Below are 22,163 nucleotides of genomic sequence, written 5' to 3'. Positions count from 1 at the left end.
AATGCGACGTGAATCACATGAATCACGTTCGCGAACGTACTGACTCAGGGAACTGACTGTGTTTCGACGTGAATCACATGAATCACGTTCGCGGACCTACTGACGCAGGGAACTGACTCTGTTGCGACGTGAATCACATTCGCGAACTTACTGACGCAGGGAACTGACTGTGTTGCGACGTGAATCACGTTCGCGAACGTACTGACGCAAGGAACTGACTGTGTTGCGACGTGAATCACATGAATCACGTTCGCGAACGTACTGACGCAGGGAACTGACTGTGTTGCGACGTGAATCACATGAATCACGTTCGCGGACGTACTGACGCAGGGAACTGACTCTGTTGCGACGTGAATCACGTTCGCGAGCGTACTGACGCAGGGAACTGACTCTGTTGCGACGTGAATCACGTTCGCGAACGTACTGACGCAGGGAACTGACTGTGTTGCGACGTGAATCACATGAATCACGTTCGCGAACGTACTGACGCAGGAAACTGACTGTGTTGCGACGTGAATCACGTGCGCGAACGTACTGACGCAGGGAACTGACTGTGTTGCGGCGTGGATCACATGAATCACGTTCGCGAACGTACTGACGCAGGGAACTGACTCTGTTGCGACGTGAATCACGTTCGCGAATGTACTGATGCAGGGAACTGACTGTGTTGCGACATGAATCACATGAATCACATTCGCGAACGTACTGACGCAGGGAACTGACTCTGTTGCGACGTGAATCACGTTCGCGAATGTACTGACGCAGGGAACTGACTGTGTTGCGACGTGAATCACATGAATCACGTTTGCGAACGTACTGACGCAGGGAATTGACTCTGTTGCGACGTGAGTAACGTTTGCGAACGTACTGACGCAGGGAACTGACTGTGTTGCGACGTGATTCACATGAATCACGTTCGCGAACGTACTGACGCAGGGAACTGACTCTGTTGCGACGTGAATCACGTTCGCGAATGTACTGATGCAGGGAACTGACTGTGTTGCGACATGAATCACATGAATCACGTTCGCGAACGTACTGACGCAGGGAACTGACTCTGTTGCGACGTGAATCATGTTCGCGAACGTACTGACGCAGGGAACTGACTGTGTTGCGACATGAATCACATGAATTACATTCCCGAACGTACTGACGCAGGGAACTGACTCTTGCAACGTGACTCACGTTCGCGAACGTACTGACGCAGGGAACTGACTGTGTTGCGACGTGAATCACATGAATCACGTTCGCGAACGTACTGACGCAGGGAATTGACTCTGTTGCGACGTGAATCACATGAATCACGTTGGTGAACGCACTGACGCAGGGAACTGACTCTGTTGCGACGTGAATCACGTTCGCGAACGTACTGACGCAGGAAACTGACTGTGTTGCGACGTGAATCACGTTCGCGAACGTACTGACGCAGGGAACTGACTGTGTTGCGATGTGAATCACATGAATCACGTTCACGAACGTACTGACGCAGGGAACTGACTGTGTTGCGACGTGAATCACATGAATCACGTTTGCGAACGTACTGACGCTGGGAACTGACTCTGTTGCGACGTGAATCACGTTCGCGAACGTACTGACGCAGGGAACTGACTCTGTTGCGACGTAAATCACGTTCGCGAACGTACTGACGCAGGGAACTGACTCTGTTGCGACATGAATCACATGAATCACATTCGCGAACGTACTGACGCAGGGAACTGACTCTGTTGCGACGTGAATCACGTTTGCGAACGTGCTGACGCAGGGAACTGACTGTGTTGCGACATGAATCACATGAATCACATTCGCGAACGTACTGACGCAGGGAACTGACTCTGTTGCGACGTGAATCACGTTCGCGAACGTACTGATGCAGGGAACTGACTGTGTTGCGACGTGAATCACATGAATCACGTTCGCGAACGTACTGACGCAGGGAACTGACCCTGTTGCGACGTGAATCACGTTCGCGAACGTACTGACGCAGGGAACTGACTGTAATGCGACGTGAATCACAGGAATCACGTTCGCGAACGTACTGACGCAGGGAACTGACTCTGTTGCGACGTGAATCACGTTCGCGAACGTACTGACCAGGGAACTGACTGTGTTGCGATGTGAATCACATGACTCACGTTCGCGAACGTACTGACGCAGAGAACTGACTCTGTTGCGACGTGAATCACGTTCGCGAACGTACTGACGCAGGGAACTGACTGCGTTGCGACGTGAATCACGTGATTCACGTTTGCGAACGTACTGACACAGAGAACTGACTGTGTCGCGGAGGATGACGTCACATTGAGGATCTCGTTCAGTCACTTTGCGCGTCGTTCATTGGGTGCTGAGGGCTTGTGTTGTTCGCGAACCGACACACACCGAGATCTGCCGCTGGGGAAGCTGTTACTGAATTACTCATGATTCGCCGACCTGCACACATTTTTTTATTCTGTTTTTCATATCGTGTTTTTTACATACCACTTTTAGAGTTATCATAATTCTTTAAAAAATTTAAAAAAACCACATTGGATGTGATATAAAAGGAAGAGTGTTTTTTATTACATTTTTAATACATGTAATGTTCTGTTAGAAACATTACATGTTAAAATAATAAAATGTAATGTGAAAAAAGAAATCTTGTAACACATTTTAGAATCATTTTTTCTATCTTGTCAAATCCACTATGAATTGTTAAAATACATGTAATGTAATAATGTAGAAAATAATTGCATTTCAAACACATTTAAGAATAAATTTCAATGTTGTCGTCGAGTCAAATGTTAAAATGTAAAAATAATAATACTATTTGTAAATTTGTATGTATTTCTTACCACTTTAAAAAACTTTTTTTTTAAATTTTGTTTTCAGATCCAATTTAAAATGTCATGGACACTTCATGGAGAGGACACAAAAAAAGAAGAAGGAAAAACAAGAAAATGGTATTTGTAGCAAATTTTAAAATAAATTGTTATTATCTTGTCAGATTCTCACACACCGAGATCTGCCGCTGGGGAAGCTGTTACTGACTGACTCATGATTCGCCAACCTGCACACAGAACTGCTGCTGCAGAAGTGATTCGGTGAACGAGTCTTTTGAACGAATCAATTTAAGGAACTGATTCTAGTGATCCCATCACTACTTTGAAGAGGCATTGATGTCCTTGAGTTGAGTGAAGGGTTCGAACCTTAGTATGCAGCTATTCAGGTGGAAAGAAAAACCTTTTCGTATTTTTTATAGGTGTGCTGTGGGTAGTTGCAGACTTTCTTAATTTGATTCTAACAACCTTACCTTTTGAAATTCTACGTCAATATGTATTCGATATTCAAATGTATGACATTTTTATTTCAAAAATTACACATTTAAATGGCAGAAAAATATAAAGCCGTGTTTATAGAGAGCGTATGGCCGACTCGCTCTCACGGATGGGGTCAAACATGGCGCTCTTGGTCACGTGATGAGCTTTTAACCAACCATTTGGGAGATTGTCTGGGCAGTATGCTCTCTGATTGGTCAACCCCCCCCTTCCCCTCCCCCGTGACTTTTACGCGCCATGTTTGATCCCAATTTTGAAACCGGGTTGGCCATACTCACTCTCGACACGGCTCAGCCGAGGACCGCGCCTCTGCATAAGGACTAGTATTTTGTCTTCACAAGAAATTTGAATTCATTATTGGAAGGTTTGTGTGCGTGTATACATTCCCATAACAACAAATATATGAGCAATTGTTTCAAAAAAAAAACCCTCACAAATAGCAGATTCAGTACTTCTGCTGGCCTAGTAGTGTCGCTATAAACACAGGATATACCCCGTGACGCGTCGGACAGTTTTCACTTTCATTTTGACTACGTCGTTGGAGGTCAGAAGCGGCTTAAGATTTGTTCGATTCAATCGGGATTTTTGTGTGTCAATTTAAAACGACCACAGCTGTTTTCAACCCTAAACGCAATAACGTTGACTTCGAAGAGAACTCGTGTCCCATTCAGCGAGCGTCTACTGTATTTACAGTAAGTACAGTACCTTCTCTTCATGTAATCATTACTGTACGTTTATGTTTGCTCACAATTTCCTGTGTCCGTGTGAATGCTTATCTGCGTGAACTTCCTCGTTTCAAAGAAATGCAATGGTTGACTTTAAGGAGAAAACGAAAGTGAACGGTTCAATGTGTCAGTCGAAATGACAAAACTTTACTGCAATGTATACATTTGTCCAAGAATAAGTTCTAAAATAGTAAAACTATATATTGTCCAAATGTAATCAGCTAGCTTGACAGTAAGTAGTGTGGAAAAAAACTTAAAGCAAGGCAAAAACAACAACTATGTAAAGTAACAATGTTTATACTGATTTTATAAAAATATATAATCATTAAAAAACAACATATATAGTGTGGAAAAATATGTATAGCCACGATAATACACTATGCACTACATCACAGGTATTCAACTAAAGACCCGAAAGCCTGGACATAATGTGTGTCAATAAAGTACTTTAAAAAAAAAAAAAATTATTAATCAATCAATGTTTACTTATATAGCCCTAAATTTTACTAAATATATTTGTTCTTTTGACAGACAAAATGTATGTAATGCTTTAAATTTCACATCTTTTAAACGGTAATTTTCTATATTATCTGATCATGCAACACATATATTATTAATTACCTTATTTTATATATATATATATATATATATATATATATATATATATATATATATATATATATATGTATATTTATATGTATTTGGACACTGACTTGTGGTAAATATTTACTATTACAAGTGGCCCTCCAAAGGCAGCCACAACTACGATGTGGCCCTCAGTGAAAACCAGTCGGACACACCTGCACTACATAATCTTATATGTGCATTGCGGTTATTTAAAAGAAAAAAATTATATGTATTGTCAGTAAATCTTTAAAGAGTATTAAATCAAAATTACAATAAAAAAGGTCGCTGACTTTCTTTTCTTTGTGATAAGTTATTATTTCAAAGTTTGCAATTGATGTTGACATCTAAATTTGGTGTAGTTTTATGTTATTGTATACTGTTTTATGTTATTGTAAAATGTCTAATTTGCTGTCAAATTAGACATTTTTTTTAACAGATTAATCCCATTTTGGAATTTTTTGGGAGGTTAATTTGTATCTTTATTATGAAAGCTTTTTGTACACACTGAATTTATGTCACTGAATATTTTGAGTTTCAATTTTGTGAGCTGAATGTATTTTATTGATTATATGTCTTTACTTCATTGAATTAGGATGTGTGAGGAAAATGTGTTTTTTTTTAATTCAGTTTGTCTAAATACAGTGTTTTCAAATTCAGTGTGTAAAAATTCAGTATAAAAATCAGTGTATGAAAAAATTATGTTTAAAAAGATTCAGTGTATAAAATTTTGTGCAGAAATGCTTGTTGATTTAATGCTCAAGACACACTTCTGATAAATTAAGACTGATGCAATCAATCCGGTCTCAGAACAAGGTGCTTCAGTCTTAATTTACCAAAAGTGGGTCTTGAGTTTTGAAGCAAAAAATATTTATGCACTGAAATGTAATGCACTGAATTATTTACACAGAACTTTTATATATTACATTTTTTTTACAATAAATTTTTTTATCGCTGAATTTTTATGAAATTAAATTGTTAGCTTAATTTAATGTAAAAAAATCAAGTTCACACAATTTAAACGCAAAAATTCAGTTACATAAATTCTGTGTCTACAAAACTAAGACACTAGTTAACCTAAATGGAACTTGGATTAATCATGATTAATCACCGGTGATTATTTGCACGCATTATAGAAATGTGCTTCGGAAAAGAACCCCTATATTGGTACACAAATCCAATTTTATTGTTAGAACGTCGTCTCGGAAAGTTTTCAAACGTTTTACTTGAATGCATGTCGTTTAATTGACCAAAACTTGGGAACCGTTTTATCTAAAAATTCTCAGGTTACCTTTTGGAGTGACAGTCGACGTCTCCTCACTCATTGTTGTACTGACATATGCATTGATCTGATCACTGAACGTATACAATTAAGGTAATCAAAAAAAAACTTGTCAGGTCAAAATAAATTGCATGATTTATCCAAGGGTGTTCATAATTATTGTGATATTATTTTGTAATTAATCACACAAGTTCACTTATTAGTTTGACAGCCCGAAGTATAATACATGCTATTTTATAGTCTGATTTTACTTGAGCGTAATACAAGCACAAAAACAACTTTTTTGTATGAATATCTCTCAAAAGTGCAAATTGTGTTGAAGAGTGCATTCACTCGTTTATCCGCTCCTGTGCGTCCAGGTGATGCAGAAACTGTCCCACCTCCTCTTCCCTCTGCTCTTGCTGTGCGTGGATGTCTGCGTAGTGCGCGGCCTCCGCCTCCTGCAGCTCTCGGCGCCCTTCCCATGCTCGGCGTTGGTCGCCATGTGGGCAGGAGGGCTGACCAGGGCCAGCCTCCTCCTGCTTGTGTCCTGCGCTTCCTGTGGAGCAGGGCTCTTGTGGGTGAGCAGTCTGTTGGTGCATTGCTTGCACTTCCCCGCGTACGTGGGCCTCCTCTCCGGGCTGGGGTGTTCCACCGAGGATGAGGCGTGGGGATGGCACTCCTGGGAGAGGGTGAGTAGACCTATATAATTGCTCTGTATTAAATACAAAACCCAAAACCAGTGAAGTTGGAATGTTGCTTAATTTGTAAATTAATACAGATTAAATCCATCCATCCATTTTTGTCCCATTTTTGGGGTCGTGGGGAGCGCTGGAGCCAATCTCAGCTGCATTCGGGCGGAAGGCGCTTACACCCTGGACAAGTCGCTACCTCATCAGCGGGCCAACACAGATAGACAGACAACATTCACACTCACATGTTTTTGGAGGGGGGCTTCATGGTGAAAGAGGGGTTAGTGCGTCTGCCTCACAATACGAAGGTCCTGCAGCCCTGGGTTCAATACCAGGCTCGGCATCTTTCTGTGTGGAGTTTGCATGTTCTCCCCGTGAATGCGTGGGTTCCCTCCGGGTACTCCGGCTTCCTCCCATTTCCAAAGACATGCACCCGGGGATAGGTTGATTGGCAACACTAAATTGGCCCTAGTGTGTGAATGTGAGTGTGAATATTGTCTGTCTATCTGTGTTGGCCCTGCGATGAGGTGGAGACTTGTCCAGGGTGTACACTGCCTTCCGCCCGATTGTAGCTGAGATAGGCGCCAGCGCCCCCCGCGACCCCAAAAGGAAATAAGTGGTAGAAAATGGATGGATGGATTTTTTTGGAGGTGGGAGGAAGCCGGAGTACCCGACGGAGCCCACTCAGTCACGGGGAGAACATGCAAACCCAGGATCAAACCCAGGACTATTCAGGACCTTTGTATTGTGAGGCACATGCAATAACCCCTGTCACACCGTGCTGCAATGATTTGCAAATCCTTTTCAACTTATATTAAATTGATTAGACTGCAAAGACAAGATATTTAATGTTCGAACTTAGAAAAAAATATTTTTTTTAACAAATAATCCTTAACTTAGAATTTATTGGCAAGAACACATTGCAAAAAAGTTGGCACAGGGGCATTTTTACCACTGGGTTACATTGCCTTTCCTTTTAACAACACTCAGCAAATATTTGGGAACTGAGGAGACCAATATTTTAAGCTTTTCAGGTGGAATTATTTCCCATTCTTGCTTGACGTACAGGTTAAGAGATTTAACAGTCCGGGGTCGCTGTTGTGGTATTTTACGCTTCACATTTTCAATGGGAGATAGGTCTGGACTACAGGCAGGCCAGTCTAGTACCCGCACTCTTTTACCACGAAACCACGCAGAATGTGGCTTGGCATTGTTTTTGTAATATAAGCAGGGGTGCGTCCATAATAACGTTACTTAGATGACAACATATGTTGCTCCAAAACCTGTATGTACTTTTCAGCATTAATGGTGCCTTCACAGATGTGTAAGTTACCTATTCCTTGGGCACTAATACACCCCATACCATCACGGATGCTGGCTTTTGAACTTTGCGCCTATAACAATCCAGATGGGTCTTTTTCTCTTTGTTCCAGAGGACAGGATGTCCACAGTTTCCAAGAAAAAATTTAATTGTGGACTCGTTAGACCACAGCAAATTCGGCGGCGTTTCTGGGTGTTGTTGATAAATGGAATTTGCTTTGCATAGTAGAGTTTTAACTTGCACTTACAGATGTAGCGACAAATGATAGTTACTAACAGTGGTTTTCTGAAATGTTCATGAGCCCATGTGGTGATATCCTTTACACACTGATGTCACTTTTTGATACAGTACCCCCTGAGGGATCGAAGGTCACGGGCATTAAATGTTGGTTTTCAGCCTTGCTGCTTACATGCGGTGATTTTTCCAGATTCTCTAAACCTTTTTTAAGATTAGTTTATTTCAAAGGGGACAATGCAATTTCATAAAACACATGACTACACATCGTTAAAAAAGCCGGAACTTGCCAGAAGGCTAGTTTCCATCTGTAGTCCCCTGGCCATGATGTAAAAAAGGCAGTAAAATTACAATTTCAAAGAAAAAGAGAAACAGAAAGAATGCACACAATACATATTCAATTTAATAAAAAATAAAATACAACATCACAACATAACATTTATCTTAGCGTCAAAACAGGCTCATCTTTTAGTGCTGACAGCTGTAGGCGTTGATAAGCCACATTTTCCATTTTTTTTGTGAATGCCTTGTATGTTTTGACCAGTATAACGTCTTCAGGTACTGAGTTCCACACATTTGCACTCCTTACTGACCAGGCCAACTTACTGAAAGTGCTCCTACGCAGATGAATATATCACTCACCTCTGACAAAGCCTCGAGTGACACGCTCACGACTATTTCTTTGGCTGATTAACTCTGCCAGAGGATCTGGAGCCAATTCATGCAGTACTTTATAGGTCAGTTTTAAAAAAGTCTGCAAATGTGTTAAGACTGTCCCAGTTTAAAATACTGTATTTTTTTTAAATGGCACAGTGATGATAGTGCCTAGGTTTTTATCCATAACTTTAATTGCCTTTTTTGTCAAATATTTCCAAAGGTTTTTTGTAACTTCGACAAGTCTGAGAGCAGCTGGTCAGACAATAGTTGAAGTGGCTGAAAATTATCGAATGCAAATACAATTTTGCAGCTTCAGTTGACATTTCATTTCGAATGGAAGGAAAATTTGCTAGATTAAACTTGATTATTTTACACAGTTTGCCAATATGGGCTTTAAATGAAAGCTCTGAATCTATTATTAACCCAATATATTTATATTGGCTTACAATTTGTATTCTTTCTTCTATCTCTTTTGATATTATGCGCCGTAGATGGTGAAATCCTTAAATTCCTTGCAACAGCTCATTGAGAAATGTTGGGGAACATTATCACCAGACCTATGTAAGCATCAATATATATCTTGATGTTGCAGAAAAAAGACCATATATTTCTTCAACCGATTTCCGAACTCTAAATGGGTGAATTTTGGCGAATTAAACGCCTTTCTATTATTCGCTCTCGAAGCGATGACGTCACAATGTGACGTCACATAGGTAATCAATCCGCCATTTTCTCAAACACATTACAAACACCGGGTCAAATCAGCTGTGTTATTTTCCGTTTTTTCGACTGTTTTCCGTACCTTGGAGACATCATGCCAGGGACGGATTCAAGTTGATTTGCTAATCGATGCTAACATGTTATTTAGGCTAGCTGTATGTACTGTATGTACGGCGATGCTACGACAGACATGGCACAGAGAAACGTGTGGATATCCTGCGACACTCAAAGCAGATGCAGTTCCAACGATAAAGTGAACGAAATCACAAGGGTGAGTTTTGTTGATGTTATTGACTTATGTGCTTATCAGATATATTTGGTCGCGGCATGACTGCCAGCTAATCGATGCTAACATGCTATTTAGGCTAGCTGTATGTACATTTGTAGCTATATTTGCATCCAGCCTTTCCCTCCACTCACATTTAATGCCAAACAAACACTTACCAATCGACGACTGATTTAAGTTGCTCCAGTGGTCTGGTCAAAAGATGCAATCGTTGGTTAGAAGGCGATCGCCGAATAGCTTCAATAGCTATTCGCTCAATAGCTTCAGTTTCTTCTTCAATTTCGTTTTCGCTATCTGCCTCCACACTCCAAATATCCGTTTCAATACATGTGTAATCTGTTGAATTGCTTAAGCCGCTGAAATCCGAGTCTGAATCCGAGCTAATGTCGCTATATCTTGCTGTGCTATCCGCCATGTTGTTTGTATTGGCATCACTAGATGACGTCACAGGAAAATGGACGGTGGATTTACAGATAGCGAAAATCAGGCACTTTAAGCCTTTTTTTGGAGATATTCCATGATGGGTAAAATTTTGAAAAAAACTTCGAAAAATAAAATAAGCCACTGGGAACTGATTTTTATTGATTTTTAACCCTTCTGAAATTGTGATAATATTCCCCTTTAAACTGTTCGACAATTTGCTCATGCATTTGTTCACAAAGTGGTGACCCTCGCCCCATTGTTAGTTGTGAATGACTGAGCATTTCATGGAAGCTGCTTTAATGCACAATCATGGCACCCACCCGTTCCCAATTAGCCTGTTCACCTGTGGGATGTTCCAAATAAGTGTTTGATTAGCATTCCTCAACTTTCTCAGTCTTTTTTGCAACTTGTGGCAGTTTTCTTGAAACATGTTGCAGGCATCAATTTCTAAATGAGCTAATATTTGCCAAAAGTAACGTTTTTCAGGTCGAACATTAAGTATCTTGTCTTTGTAGTCTGTTCATTTGAATATAGGCTCAAAAGGATTTGCAAACCGTTGTATTCTGTTGTTGTATTTTCACGATTTATAGGTTGATTACAACACTAAATTGGCCCTTGTGTGTGAATGTTAGTGTGAATGTTGTCTGTCTATCTGTGTTGGCCCTGTGATGAGGTGGTGACTCGTCCAGGGTGTACGCCGCACAGTTGCACATTGGCGGCACCCCCGCACCCACAATCAGGACAAGCGGTAGGAAATGGATGGATGGACAATATGCCAACATCACTGGCTTTGGGTTTTGTATGTAAGTCCTAAAAGTGGTATATTCTGTTAAGTAAAGTACAATTTTGTTTTTGTGATGCCGTGATGGAAAGGTACCAGTGGTAACAAGGTGGCAAAGTGTGTTGATAAACATAGAAACATCATTTAATCAGTCCTTGCAAGAATTTTCCATGTTGCGCCAAATTCCCGCAAATTCAACAAGGCCCGCAAATTATGCGAGGCCTCGCAACTTCCCCACATTTTTGGCTAATGAGCATCATTTTCACCAAACATTTTTTTCTAAGAATGGCACTTAATTGGACCTATTATGCCTAACCAAGTTTTTTTTTTTTTGTACATGTATTTGGGATCTGCATTTGTCCCGAAAATTGGAAATTCATCCATGGAGGAATTTGCCCGATTTGTGATGTTTTTCCAAATTGTGACACCAGCGGATTATCCATACATGCTTTAAAATTTACCCCAAGTGATTTGCGCTAGTCCACCATTTTAGTATGATGTTGTAGTCAATAATTATATATATATATATATATATATATATATATATATATATATATATTAGGGCTGTGAATCTTTGGGTGGGTCAAGATTCAATTCAATATCGATTCTTGGGGTCACGATTCAATAATATATCGATTGTTTTCGATTCGATTAGATTCTCGATTCAAAAACGATATTTTCCGATTCAAAACGATTCTGTATTCATTCAACACATAGGATTTCAGCAGGATCTACCCCATTCCGCTGACATGCTAGCAGAGTAGTAGATTTTTTTTTTTTTAAAGCTTTTATAATTGTAAAGGACAATGTTTTATCAACTGATTGCCATAATGTAAATTTGTTTGAACCATGAAACGAACCAAAAATATGACTTATTTTATCTTTGTGAAAATATTGGAAACATTGTGTTGTCAAGCTTATGAGATGCGATGCAAGTGTAAGCCACTGTGACACTATTGTTCTTTTTTTTTAATTTTTATAATATTGATACTGTCGTTGATAATATTAATTTTTGTTTCACTACTTTTGGTTTGTTCTGTGTCGTGTTTGTGTCTTCTCAATTGCTCTGTATATTGCAGTTCTGAGTGTTGCTGGGTCAGGTTTGGTTTTGGAATTGGATTGCAATGTTATGGTATTGCTGTGTAGTAATTTGTTGGATTAACAAAAAAAATCAATAAAAAAAATAAAAATAAAAATCGATTTTTAAAAAATGAGAATTGATTCTGAATCGCACAACGTATTCAATTTGAATCGATTTTTCCCCACACCCCTATTATATATATATATATATATATATATATATATATATATATATATATATATATATATATATATATATATATATATATAATGTATATGTGTGTGTACGAACCCCGTTTCCATATGAGTTGGGAAATTGTGTTAGATGTAAATATAAACGGAATACAATGATTTGCAAATCCTTTTCAACCTATATTCAATTGAATGCACTACAAAGACAAGATATTTGATGTTCAAACTCATAAACTTTTTTTTTTGCAAATAATAATTAACTTGGAATTTCATGGCTGCAACGCATGCCAAAGTAGTTGGGAAAGGGCATGTTCACCACTGTTTTACACCACCTTTTCTTTTAACAACACTCAATAAACGTTTGGGAACTAAGGGAGCTAATTTTTGAAGCTTTGAAAGAGGAATTCTTTCCCATTCTTGTTTTATGTAGCGCTTCAGTCGTTCAACAGTCCGGGGTCTCCCCTGTTGTATTTTACGCTTCATAATGTGCCACACATTTTCGATGGTAGACAGATCTTGACTGCAGGTGGGCCAGTAAAGTACCCACACTCTTTTACTACGAAGCCACGCTGTTGTAACACGTGGCTTGGAATTGTCTTGCTGAAATAAACAGGGGCGTCCATGATAACGTTGCTTGGATGACAACATATGTTGCTCCAAAACCTATATGGACCATTCAGCATTAATGGTGCCTCCACAGATGTGTAAGTTACCCATGCCTTGGGCACTAATGCACCCCCATACAATCACAGATGCTGGCTTTTGAACTTTGCGCCTTTAACAATCCGGATGGTTATTTTCCTCTTCGTTCCGGAGGACAGCTCGTCCACAGTTTCTAAATATAATTTGAAATGTGGACTGGTTTTGTTTCTGGGTATTGTTGATAAATGGGTTTTGCTTTGCATAGCAGAGTTTTGACTTGCACTTACAGATGAAGCGACGAACTGTAGTTACTGACAGTTGTTTTATTAAGTGTTACTGAGTCCATGTGGTGATATCCTTTACACACTGATGTTGTTCCCTGGGGGATCAAAGGTCCATAATATCACCGCTTAAATGCAGTGATCTCTCCAGATTTTCTGAACCTTTTGATGATTTTATGGACCGTAGATGGTAAAATCCCTAAATTCCTTGCAATAGCTTGTTGATAAATGTTGTTCTAAAGCTGTTCCACAATTTGCTTACAAATTGGTGACCCTCGCCGCAGCGTTGTTTGTGAATTACTTAGCATTTCATGGAAGCTGCTTTTATACCCAATCATGGCACCCACCTGTTCCCAATTAGCCTGCACACCCTTGGGATGTTCCAGATAAGTGTTTTATGAGCATTCCTCAACTTTATCAGTATTTATTGCCGCCTTTCCCAACTTCTTTGGCACATGTTGCTGGCATCAAATTCTAAAGTTATTGATTATTTGCAAACAAAAAAATGTTTATCAGTTTGAACATCAAATATGTTGTCTTTGTAGCATATTCAACTGAATATGGGTTGAAAATGATTTGCAAATCATTTTATTCCGTTTCTATTTACATCTAACACAATTTCCCAACTCATATGGAAACGGGGTTTGTATATTAGGGGTGCAACGGTACACAAAAATTTCGGTTTGGTACGTACCTCGGTTTAGAGGTCACGGTTCGGTTCATTTTTGGTACAGTAAGAAAACAACAAAATATAATTTTTTTGGTTATTTATTTACCAAATTTGTAAACAATGGCTTTATCCTTTTAACATTGGGAACACTATAATAATTCTGCCCACTTTAATCCACATTAAACTGCCTCAAGTTGTTGCTTTGATGAAATAAAATGACAAAACCTTTCTTCTACATATAAAAAGTGCAAGATTAAACAGTTTCAAGTAAACTCATCATGCTTAATTTATTACAGCATTTGGGAAGCCTGTAGTTGACTTTTATTATGTAAATGTTTCATTTTTTATCAACATGTGATAGCAGGTACCCTGCCATTCAAAACTAGGCTACTACATTACTAATGATTAATGTAACTATAGCTGAAAAAATAGTACAATAGCAATAGGAGAGACTATTCATCCCTGAACACCATGGAGTTCAATTAAATAACAGACAGACAGGGCTTTGCTGCCCCTAACACACACACACACACGCACGCACGCACACACACACACACACACACACACACACACAGCAAAATGAGCTAACGTTACGCTAAAACTAATTAGCCTTCACCTCAAGCCAGGACTGCGAGAACTGAGCTGCAGTTTAAGTTTCTAGAAGGTCAATGGGCTCATAGTGATGTTAGTAATAGTTGTGACTGGAAGGTGTTTTTTATAATTTGGGGAGAGTACGCTGTCCGCTGCTCCCCTGCTAAACACATATCTGCTCGTGCATCTGAATACGCACTGCTGAATGGCTTTTACATCGCTCTGAATACGCACTGCTGATTGGCTTTGTATGTAACCAATCAGATTGTTGTGTGGCTCGGACAATGCTGGGGGCTGACACAGAGGCAGAAAGCAGAGCAGCTTGTGAAGCCTTTTTCTTACAAACTCGTTCGGTACACCCGCGTGCCGAACCGAAACCGCCGTACCGAAACGGTTCACTTCAAATACACGTACCATTACCCCCCAAATATATATACATACCTACAACTCTTACACATATGTAAGAGGGATGTGTACTATGGCTATGAGTTGTTTTTTTCTCTTGGCCTCAGTCTGCACCCCCTCTCCAGGGCCCAGGCTAAGACCGATTTTTTAAATTTTATTTTAATCTTTTATTTTTTTTCTCCCATTACCCCCCCTTGTTTACCTGTATCTCATCTTTTTTGTAAGGGGCGCTGGAAGCCGGCAGACCCGTCAGCGATCCTGTTCTGTCTCCCTGTAATGTTTGTCTGATCTTGAATGGGATTGTGCTGAAAATTTAAATTTTCCTGACGGAATAAATAAAGTACTATCTATCTATCTACATATACATATATACTAGGGGTGTGGGAAAAAATGGATTTGAATACGGATCGCGATTCTCACGTTGTGCGATTCAGAATCGATTCAAATTTTTTTTTAAATCGATTTTGAAAAAATATATATATATTTTTTTTATTTTTTTTTATTTTTTTTATCAATCCAACAAAACAATACACAGCAATACCATAATAATGCAATTCAATTCCAAAACCAAACCTGACTCAGCAACACTCAGAACTGCAATAAACAGAGCAATTGAGGAGAGACAAACACGACACAGAACAAACCAAAAGTAGTAAAACAAAAATTAATATTATCAACAACAGTATCGATGTTAGTTATAATTTCAGCATAGCAGTGATTAAAAATCCCTCATTGACGTTATCATTAGACATTTATAAAAATAAAAAAAAAAGAACACATTGGCTTACACTTGCATCGCATTTCATAAGCTTGACAACACACTGTGTCCAATGTTTTCACAAAGATAAAATAAGTTGTATTTTTGGTTCGTTTAATAGTTAAAACAAATTTACATTATTGCAATCAGTTGATAAAACATTGTCCTTTACGATTATAAAAGTTTTAAAAAAAATCTACTACTCTGCTAGCATGTCAGCAGACTAGCGTAGATCCTGCTGAAATCCTATGTATTGAATGAATACAGAATCGTTTTGAATCGGAAAAATATCGTTTTTGAATCGAGAATCGCGTTGAATCGAAAAAATTGATATGTAATCGAACCGCGACCCCAAGAATCGATATTGAATCGAATCGTGGGACACCCAAAGGTTCGCAGCCCTAATATATACACATATAAACACAACACAAACACTTAGACTACAATTTTGGTCTAGACAAAATAATAATTTTGCCATAACATGTCTTCACAAGGTGAGTAGTTTTTACTTTATTTCAGTTCTTGTTACAGTAGGGTTCTATAATATACCGTATTTCCTTGAATTGCCGCAGGGCATATAGTATGCGCCTGCCTTGAATTACTGCCGGGTCAAATTCGCTTTGCAAAAATATTAGCGCATGCTTAGTATTACCGCCTGGTCAAACTTGTGACGTCACGAGTGACACTTCCCCTGTCATCATTTTAAAACTGGAGGAGGCTGATTTCAATACCGGTAATTTGAAATCGCATAAAGGGAAGAAGATCAAGAGCTATTCAGTAGGATTTATGGTCCAAGCTTACATCACACTCTAATTTTTACTGCATGCCTTTGGTAAGTGCCGGTGTGAAAAGAGGTTTTAAAATAATTAGCGCATGCTTACTTTTACCGCATGCCTTTGGTAAGCGCAGGAGTGAGAATAGCTTTTAAATTAATTAGCGCACCGGCGGCAAGTCAAGGAAATACGGTAAGTTGAAACTATGCCTGTACAGTTATAAAGGTTTTATGATGGCACAGTTTGGAACAGATTGATGTGAGAACAACCAGCATCACTGGATAAATCGTGCCCCACTATTATATGATACTATTTGAGTGTAAGTGCACATGATCTGGTGGGGCACTGCCTCCTCCTGCTGTTGAAAGTATTTGTGTTGTTTTTTTTAATAGTTGTTGCAGGGCTACGTGGTGACGGCGGTGGCGTGGGTCTACTGGAGTCAATACGCTTCTTCGCTGTGGACGTCCAAGTGCGCAACAGAGAAGCCTAAAGAGGACATTGTGTCATCTCTGAGAAGATTGACTGGATTCATGCAACCTTATCTGGGCCGATTTATTTTCGTGCTGATACTTGTGCTGCTCTCCGCCTATGGTAAGTGAGATAATGTTGGCGGCCCCTTAATATATGTTGTGCAGGCTGTTTTAAGAAGGTTGTCACCTATATCACAAATCTGAGAAGTGTTTTTATTCCTTTAAATATATATCTATTGATCTACATTACATTGTTTAAAAACACTTGTTATATTTAATAAAACTATGATTATAATTTTTCACAATCTAATTTCTGTATTTTTTATGGAATAAAACATTAATTACGGCATATACATTTCTTTTGTTTATATTTCTATATCTTTTTTTTTTTTTTTTTTTTTTTTTTAACAAATTAAGCATTTTTGGTGTAAGTTAGTACCAGTATCCCTATTCTTTTCTTTTATGTTTTAATTGCCAATTCCTCCATACAATAACGAATAAAGATATACAGTAAAAAAAAATACAATACTTTTATTCACTTATTGCCATGTATTTTTCAACGCATTAAAAATGGTGCTAAAATATTCTGTATTTATTGTTTCAATTTAATAAAATTGTAATATTTGTTTAACTAATTAAAAATGGTGATAAATGATTCCGTATTTATTGTTTCAATTTAATAAAAGTGTCATATTTGTTTAACCAATTAAAAAGTCACGTAAAGCCATACAATTTTTTTTTAGTAATTAAACATTTGTATTTTTTTTCTGTATTTATAGGTACATTGAATAAAACTATCACATTTGTTTACCTAGTAAAAAGGATAATAACTTTTTTCCATAGTTTTTAATGGAATAAAACTCAATATATTTTTTTTTTCTGTATTTTTATTTATCTAGTTTTAAAATTTCTTAACCAATTAAGCATAATTCTTTATTTTTTTTATTGGCAATTGCTCCATGGACTTTTGAAGTTTTTTCTCCCTCAGATTGGGTTCAGATCAGGAGATGTTATTGTGGTTTGCAAAGCCCTTCAAGCAGGGGTCTCAAATTCAATTTAGCTGGGGGCCACTGGATGCAGAAATTGGGTGAGGCTGGGCCGCAAGAGAAGATTTCTTAAAAAAATCTTACATGCACTTTTTAATGAATTCACCTTCTTTGAATGGCTTTCCCGCCCTAGCAACATACTTGCCAACTCTCGCGATATTTCCAGGAAACACCCGGATATCAGTGCCCCTCCCGACAATCACCCGGGGCAATCATTCTCCCGGTTTCCACCCGGACAACATTATTAAGAGCGTGTCGTGATGGCACTGCCTTTAAAGTCCTCTACATCCTGTGTCTCGTCCGCTTTTCCACCATGCAAACAGTGTGCCGGCCCAGTCACGTATTGTATGAGGCTTCTGCAGACCCACGGATTTGACTGTAAGACATACTTGATCAACAGCCTTACAGGTCACACTGAGGGTGGCCGTATAAACAACTTTATCACTGTTACAAATATGCGCCACACTGTGAACCCAAAACAAACAAGATTGACAAACACATTTTGGGAGAACATCCGCACCGTAACACAACATAAACACAACAGAACAAATACCCAGAATCCAATGCAGCCCTAACTCTTCCGGGCTACAATAAGGGGCGGGGTTGGGGGGGGTGTATATTGTCGCCCGGAAGAGTTAGGGCTGTGTGAGATTCTGGGTATTTGTTGTGTTGTGTTGTGTTACGGTGTTCTCCCAAAATATGTTTGTCATTCTTGTTTGGTGTTGTTTCACAGTGTGGCACATATTTATAACAGTGTTAAAGTTGTTTGTACGGCCATCCTCAGTGTGACCTGTGTGGCTGTTGATCAACTATGTCTTGCAGTCGCTCACTACGTATACAGAAGCCAAATACAACATGTGGCTGGACTGGCACGCTGTTGGTACAGGATGTAGAGGACGCTAAAGGCAGTGCCTCCACGGTGCCCCTGTAAAATTGTAGTTTGGGTGAAATTCAGGAGAATGATTACCCTTGGAGGGGCACTGAAATTTGGGAAGCTCCCGGAAAAATCGAGGGTATACAAGTATGGTGCTGTAAATCGCTATTCATATAAAACTCGCTGGCCGCACCAACATTAAATTTTGATATTAAGGTGCGGGCCGCAAAATAACGTCTCGCGGGCCGCTATTGGCCCGCGAGGTCGCATGTTTGAGACCCCTGCCTTTAAGACACTTGAGATTTAGGGATATACAAATAAACTGCGATTAATTAATCAATTGGTACTTTAAAATTAAAACTTTTATTCACTGAAAACCATGTATTTTATAACTAATTTAAAAATGGTCATATATTGTTCTATATATATTGTTTCAATTTAATAAAACTATCGTATGTGTTTAACTAATTAAAAAAGTAATGCATTTTTCTGTATTTATTTTGGTTGTAGGTGAAACATTATCATTATGTATTTTTTAACAAATTAAAAAGGGTGATGGATCATTCTGCATTTATAGTTTTAATTTAATAAAGCCATAGTATATAATTAAATTTGAAATATTATCATTTATTTAAATGCAAAATTAACTAATTAAAAAAGGTCAATTGATTATTCTGTTATTAATAGTTTTTTTTAAATTGAAAAAAGATTATAATTTTTTTAACTTTTTAATAACAGTGAGGGAGGATCTTTTCCGTATTAATTTTTGGTGAATAAAATATTACATGGTTTTAACTAATTGTTAATATAATGGTGATATATTATTCTGTATTTATTGTTGTTTCAATTGAGTAACCTATTTTCAAAATCTTGTATTTTTGGTTTAAGTGAACAACATTACTATATATTTTTTAACTAATTAAAAATGCGTATTTATTTGATAGAATTTATGATACTTTTCAACTAAAAGTTTGAACATCCCTGTGATCTCTATAGCCTTAAGTGGAAAAATTTTGTATTTCTGCAAATTCCGTATTGTCACAAATGGGTTCCCTTTGGCATGAAATTTAAAAAATTACCTGATGAATGAACACCCTAATGTGTGGTGTTTGCAGGAGAGATGGCGGTCCCTCTGTACACGGGCCGCGTAACCGACTGGATCACAAACCAAGAATCGCCGGATGCTTTCAACGAGGCCATCATGACCATGGGGATATTGACTGCTGCCAGGTAAATTTAAAAAAACACATTTGTCATTGGTGCAAAGGCGTACAGTAAATTATATTCTTGCGTGGTCCAGCGCGCTGCAGGAGTTTATCGGTGACCTATTGTACACATCAACGATGCTCCGCATCCACACAGCAGTTCAGGGCGCCGTCTTCCAAGCGGTGTTGAAACAGGACATCGCCTTCTTTGACACCACCACCACAGGTTGGTCACGGAATCCCTCCCAAGAGACGTCAGAATGAGGGAACACGTAACAATCCATTATCACGCGTATGACCACGCTGCCGTTACAGGAGAGCTGGTTTCTCACATCATCACTGACACCAACAACATGAGCGAGGCGCTGAGTGAGAAACTCAGCCTGGTCATGTGGTACACTGCCCGCTTCGCCTTCCTCCTGTATTTCATGGTGACGCAGTCGTGGAAGCTGACTCTGCTCTCCTGCATGGGGCTGCCCATTGTCTGGGTCATACCCAAGTTCACCGGGGGCTTCAGTCAGGTGAACTTCTCACATTCAGCACACAATTTATCCATCCTGCTCTGGTGTCATAGAGCAAGCACAACTTATCTGTCAATCACAGGACTGACTTTGTAGACGTATGAATGATAATAAAAGACGGAGTAGTCTTCAACAAACCTAACACTAGCTGCGTTTCCATTGCAGTTTTTCGCTAAATAAAAGCGATATTTCTAAAATTCTGCATGTCGGCCTTTGTTCCCGGAAAGAGATCCACAAGACCAATAGTTGCCTGTATAGTTGTCCTGCATTGGCGCCCCGCCAGTTTTGGTGTTTAAGTGACCTCTAAATGCGAAAAAAGTGTTTCCGTCATGCTTTTGCGAGACATTTTAATATCGAAACATCTCAGAAACCACCTCATTTGCGCAAAAATGTTTTAGCGATATTTGGGAGGTTTTTCGAAATATGAGGGTTTCCATTACCCGTTTCCTATTGCGATATTTAGGTTTTGCGCATTTTTGTCATCGCTATTTTTTGCCCACAGCACACTTTTATTGAAGTGAATATCAAAGACTTTACTGTCCATTTTATCTACCTCGACATTGGAGAGACCTTCGAGTCATCAACAAAAAATATTCAAGGGACTTGCAGGTCTTCAACGAACCTAATTTCCGTGTATTTGTAAACATCATATATTCAAGTCTTCAACAAGCATATCTGTTTTTCGCCTGTTGTTTCGTAAATATCGAAGATACTTTTGGGTCTTCGACACATCAACAGGTCAAATGATTTTTGAAACTTCAAGGAGACTAAAATACCTATTTTCGTAACTATTACACAATTAACGTCTTTGTGTAACGGTTACCCCCTCTTATCTTCAAATGAAATAGCTGTAGGGGGTATTAAACACCAAACCCGTCACACGTCTTGTTTTAAACATTGAAAGATATTGAGGTATTGGACAAATCTATTGTACGTCTTATACGTATTCATCCCTGGTAGGTGATTTTAGAGTCCTCCACATGAATAACGTCTGGTTTTCATCAACTTAAGACTTGATCTTGGGTAAACCCATTGTCATGTTTTTGTGAGCATTGAAGAGACTTTTGAGTCTTGTACAAACCAAATGTACAGGCTTTTCAAGAGACTTTCCAGTCTTTAACACCTTAAAAGTATGCATTTTTGCCTGAGACAATTAACATGATTTTGTAAATATTTTAGATTCTAACTAAAAATAAATAAAGCAAGACAAGAGTCTTCAACTAACTTAACATATGTCTTTTCGTAACCATGAGACAATTAACGGAGTTTTTGTAAATATTCAAGAGTCTCTCAAGTCTTTAACGGACCAAATGTACACATTTTCGTAACCATCAGACACTCTAGCCCCCAACAACCAAATAGGGCTGGGAGATATGGCCTTTTATTAATATCTCAATATTTTTTGGCCATGTCCCAATACACGATATCCATCCATCCATCCATTTTCTACCGCTTATTCCCTTTCGGGGTCGCGGGGGGCGCTGGCGCCTATCTCAGCTACAATCGGGCGGAAGGCAGGGTACACCCTGGACAAGTCGCCACCTCATCGCAGGGCCAACACAGATAGACAGACAACATTCACACTCACATTCACACACTAGGGCCAATTTAATGTTGCCAA

The 22,163-nt window shown here is 38.9% G+C and overlaps 1 protein-coding gene across 1 annotated transcript in view; it reads left to right on the top strand.

The window, feature by feature from the left end:
• The first annotated feature begins 3,816 nt into the window (after positions 1 to 3,816).
• tap1 (transporter 1, ATP-binding cassette, sub-family B (MDR/TAP)) overlaps positions 3,817 to 22,163 on the top strand; it is a 42,417-nt gene continuing 24,070 nt past the window's right edge. The window contains exons 1-6 of the mRNA XM_061915534.1: positions 3,817 to 4,003; positions 6,302 to 6,613; positions 16,819 to 17,017; positions 19,932 to 20,046; positions 20,117 to 20,247; positions 20,337 to 20,542. Of these exons, the coding sequence (XP_061771518.1) occupies positions 6,305 to 6,613; positions 16,819 to 17,017; positions 19,932 to 20,046; positions 20,117 to 20,247; positions 20,337 to 20,542 (960 nt within the window). The 5' untranslated portion in view covers positions 3,817 to 4,003; positions 6,302 to 6,304. The remainder of the gene's footprint in view (positions 4,004 to 6,301; positions 6,614 to 16,818; positions 17,018 to 19,931; positions 20,047 to 20,116; positions 20,248 to 20,336; positions 20,543 to 22,163) is intronic.

This window comes from Nerophis ophidion, linkage group LG11 (genome assembly GCF_033978795.1).
Source record: "Nerophis ophidion isolate RoL-2023_Sa linkage group LG11, RoL_Noph_v1.0, whole genome shotgun sequence".
NCBI lineage: Eukaryota > Metazoa > Chordata > Actinopteri > Syngnathiformes > Syngnathidae > Nerophis > Nerophis ophidion.
This window is presented reverse-complemented; position numbering and strand designations above follow the sequence as displayed.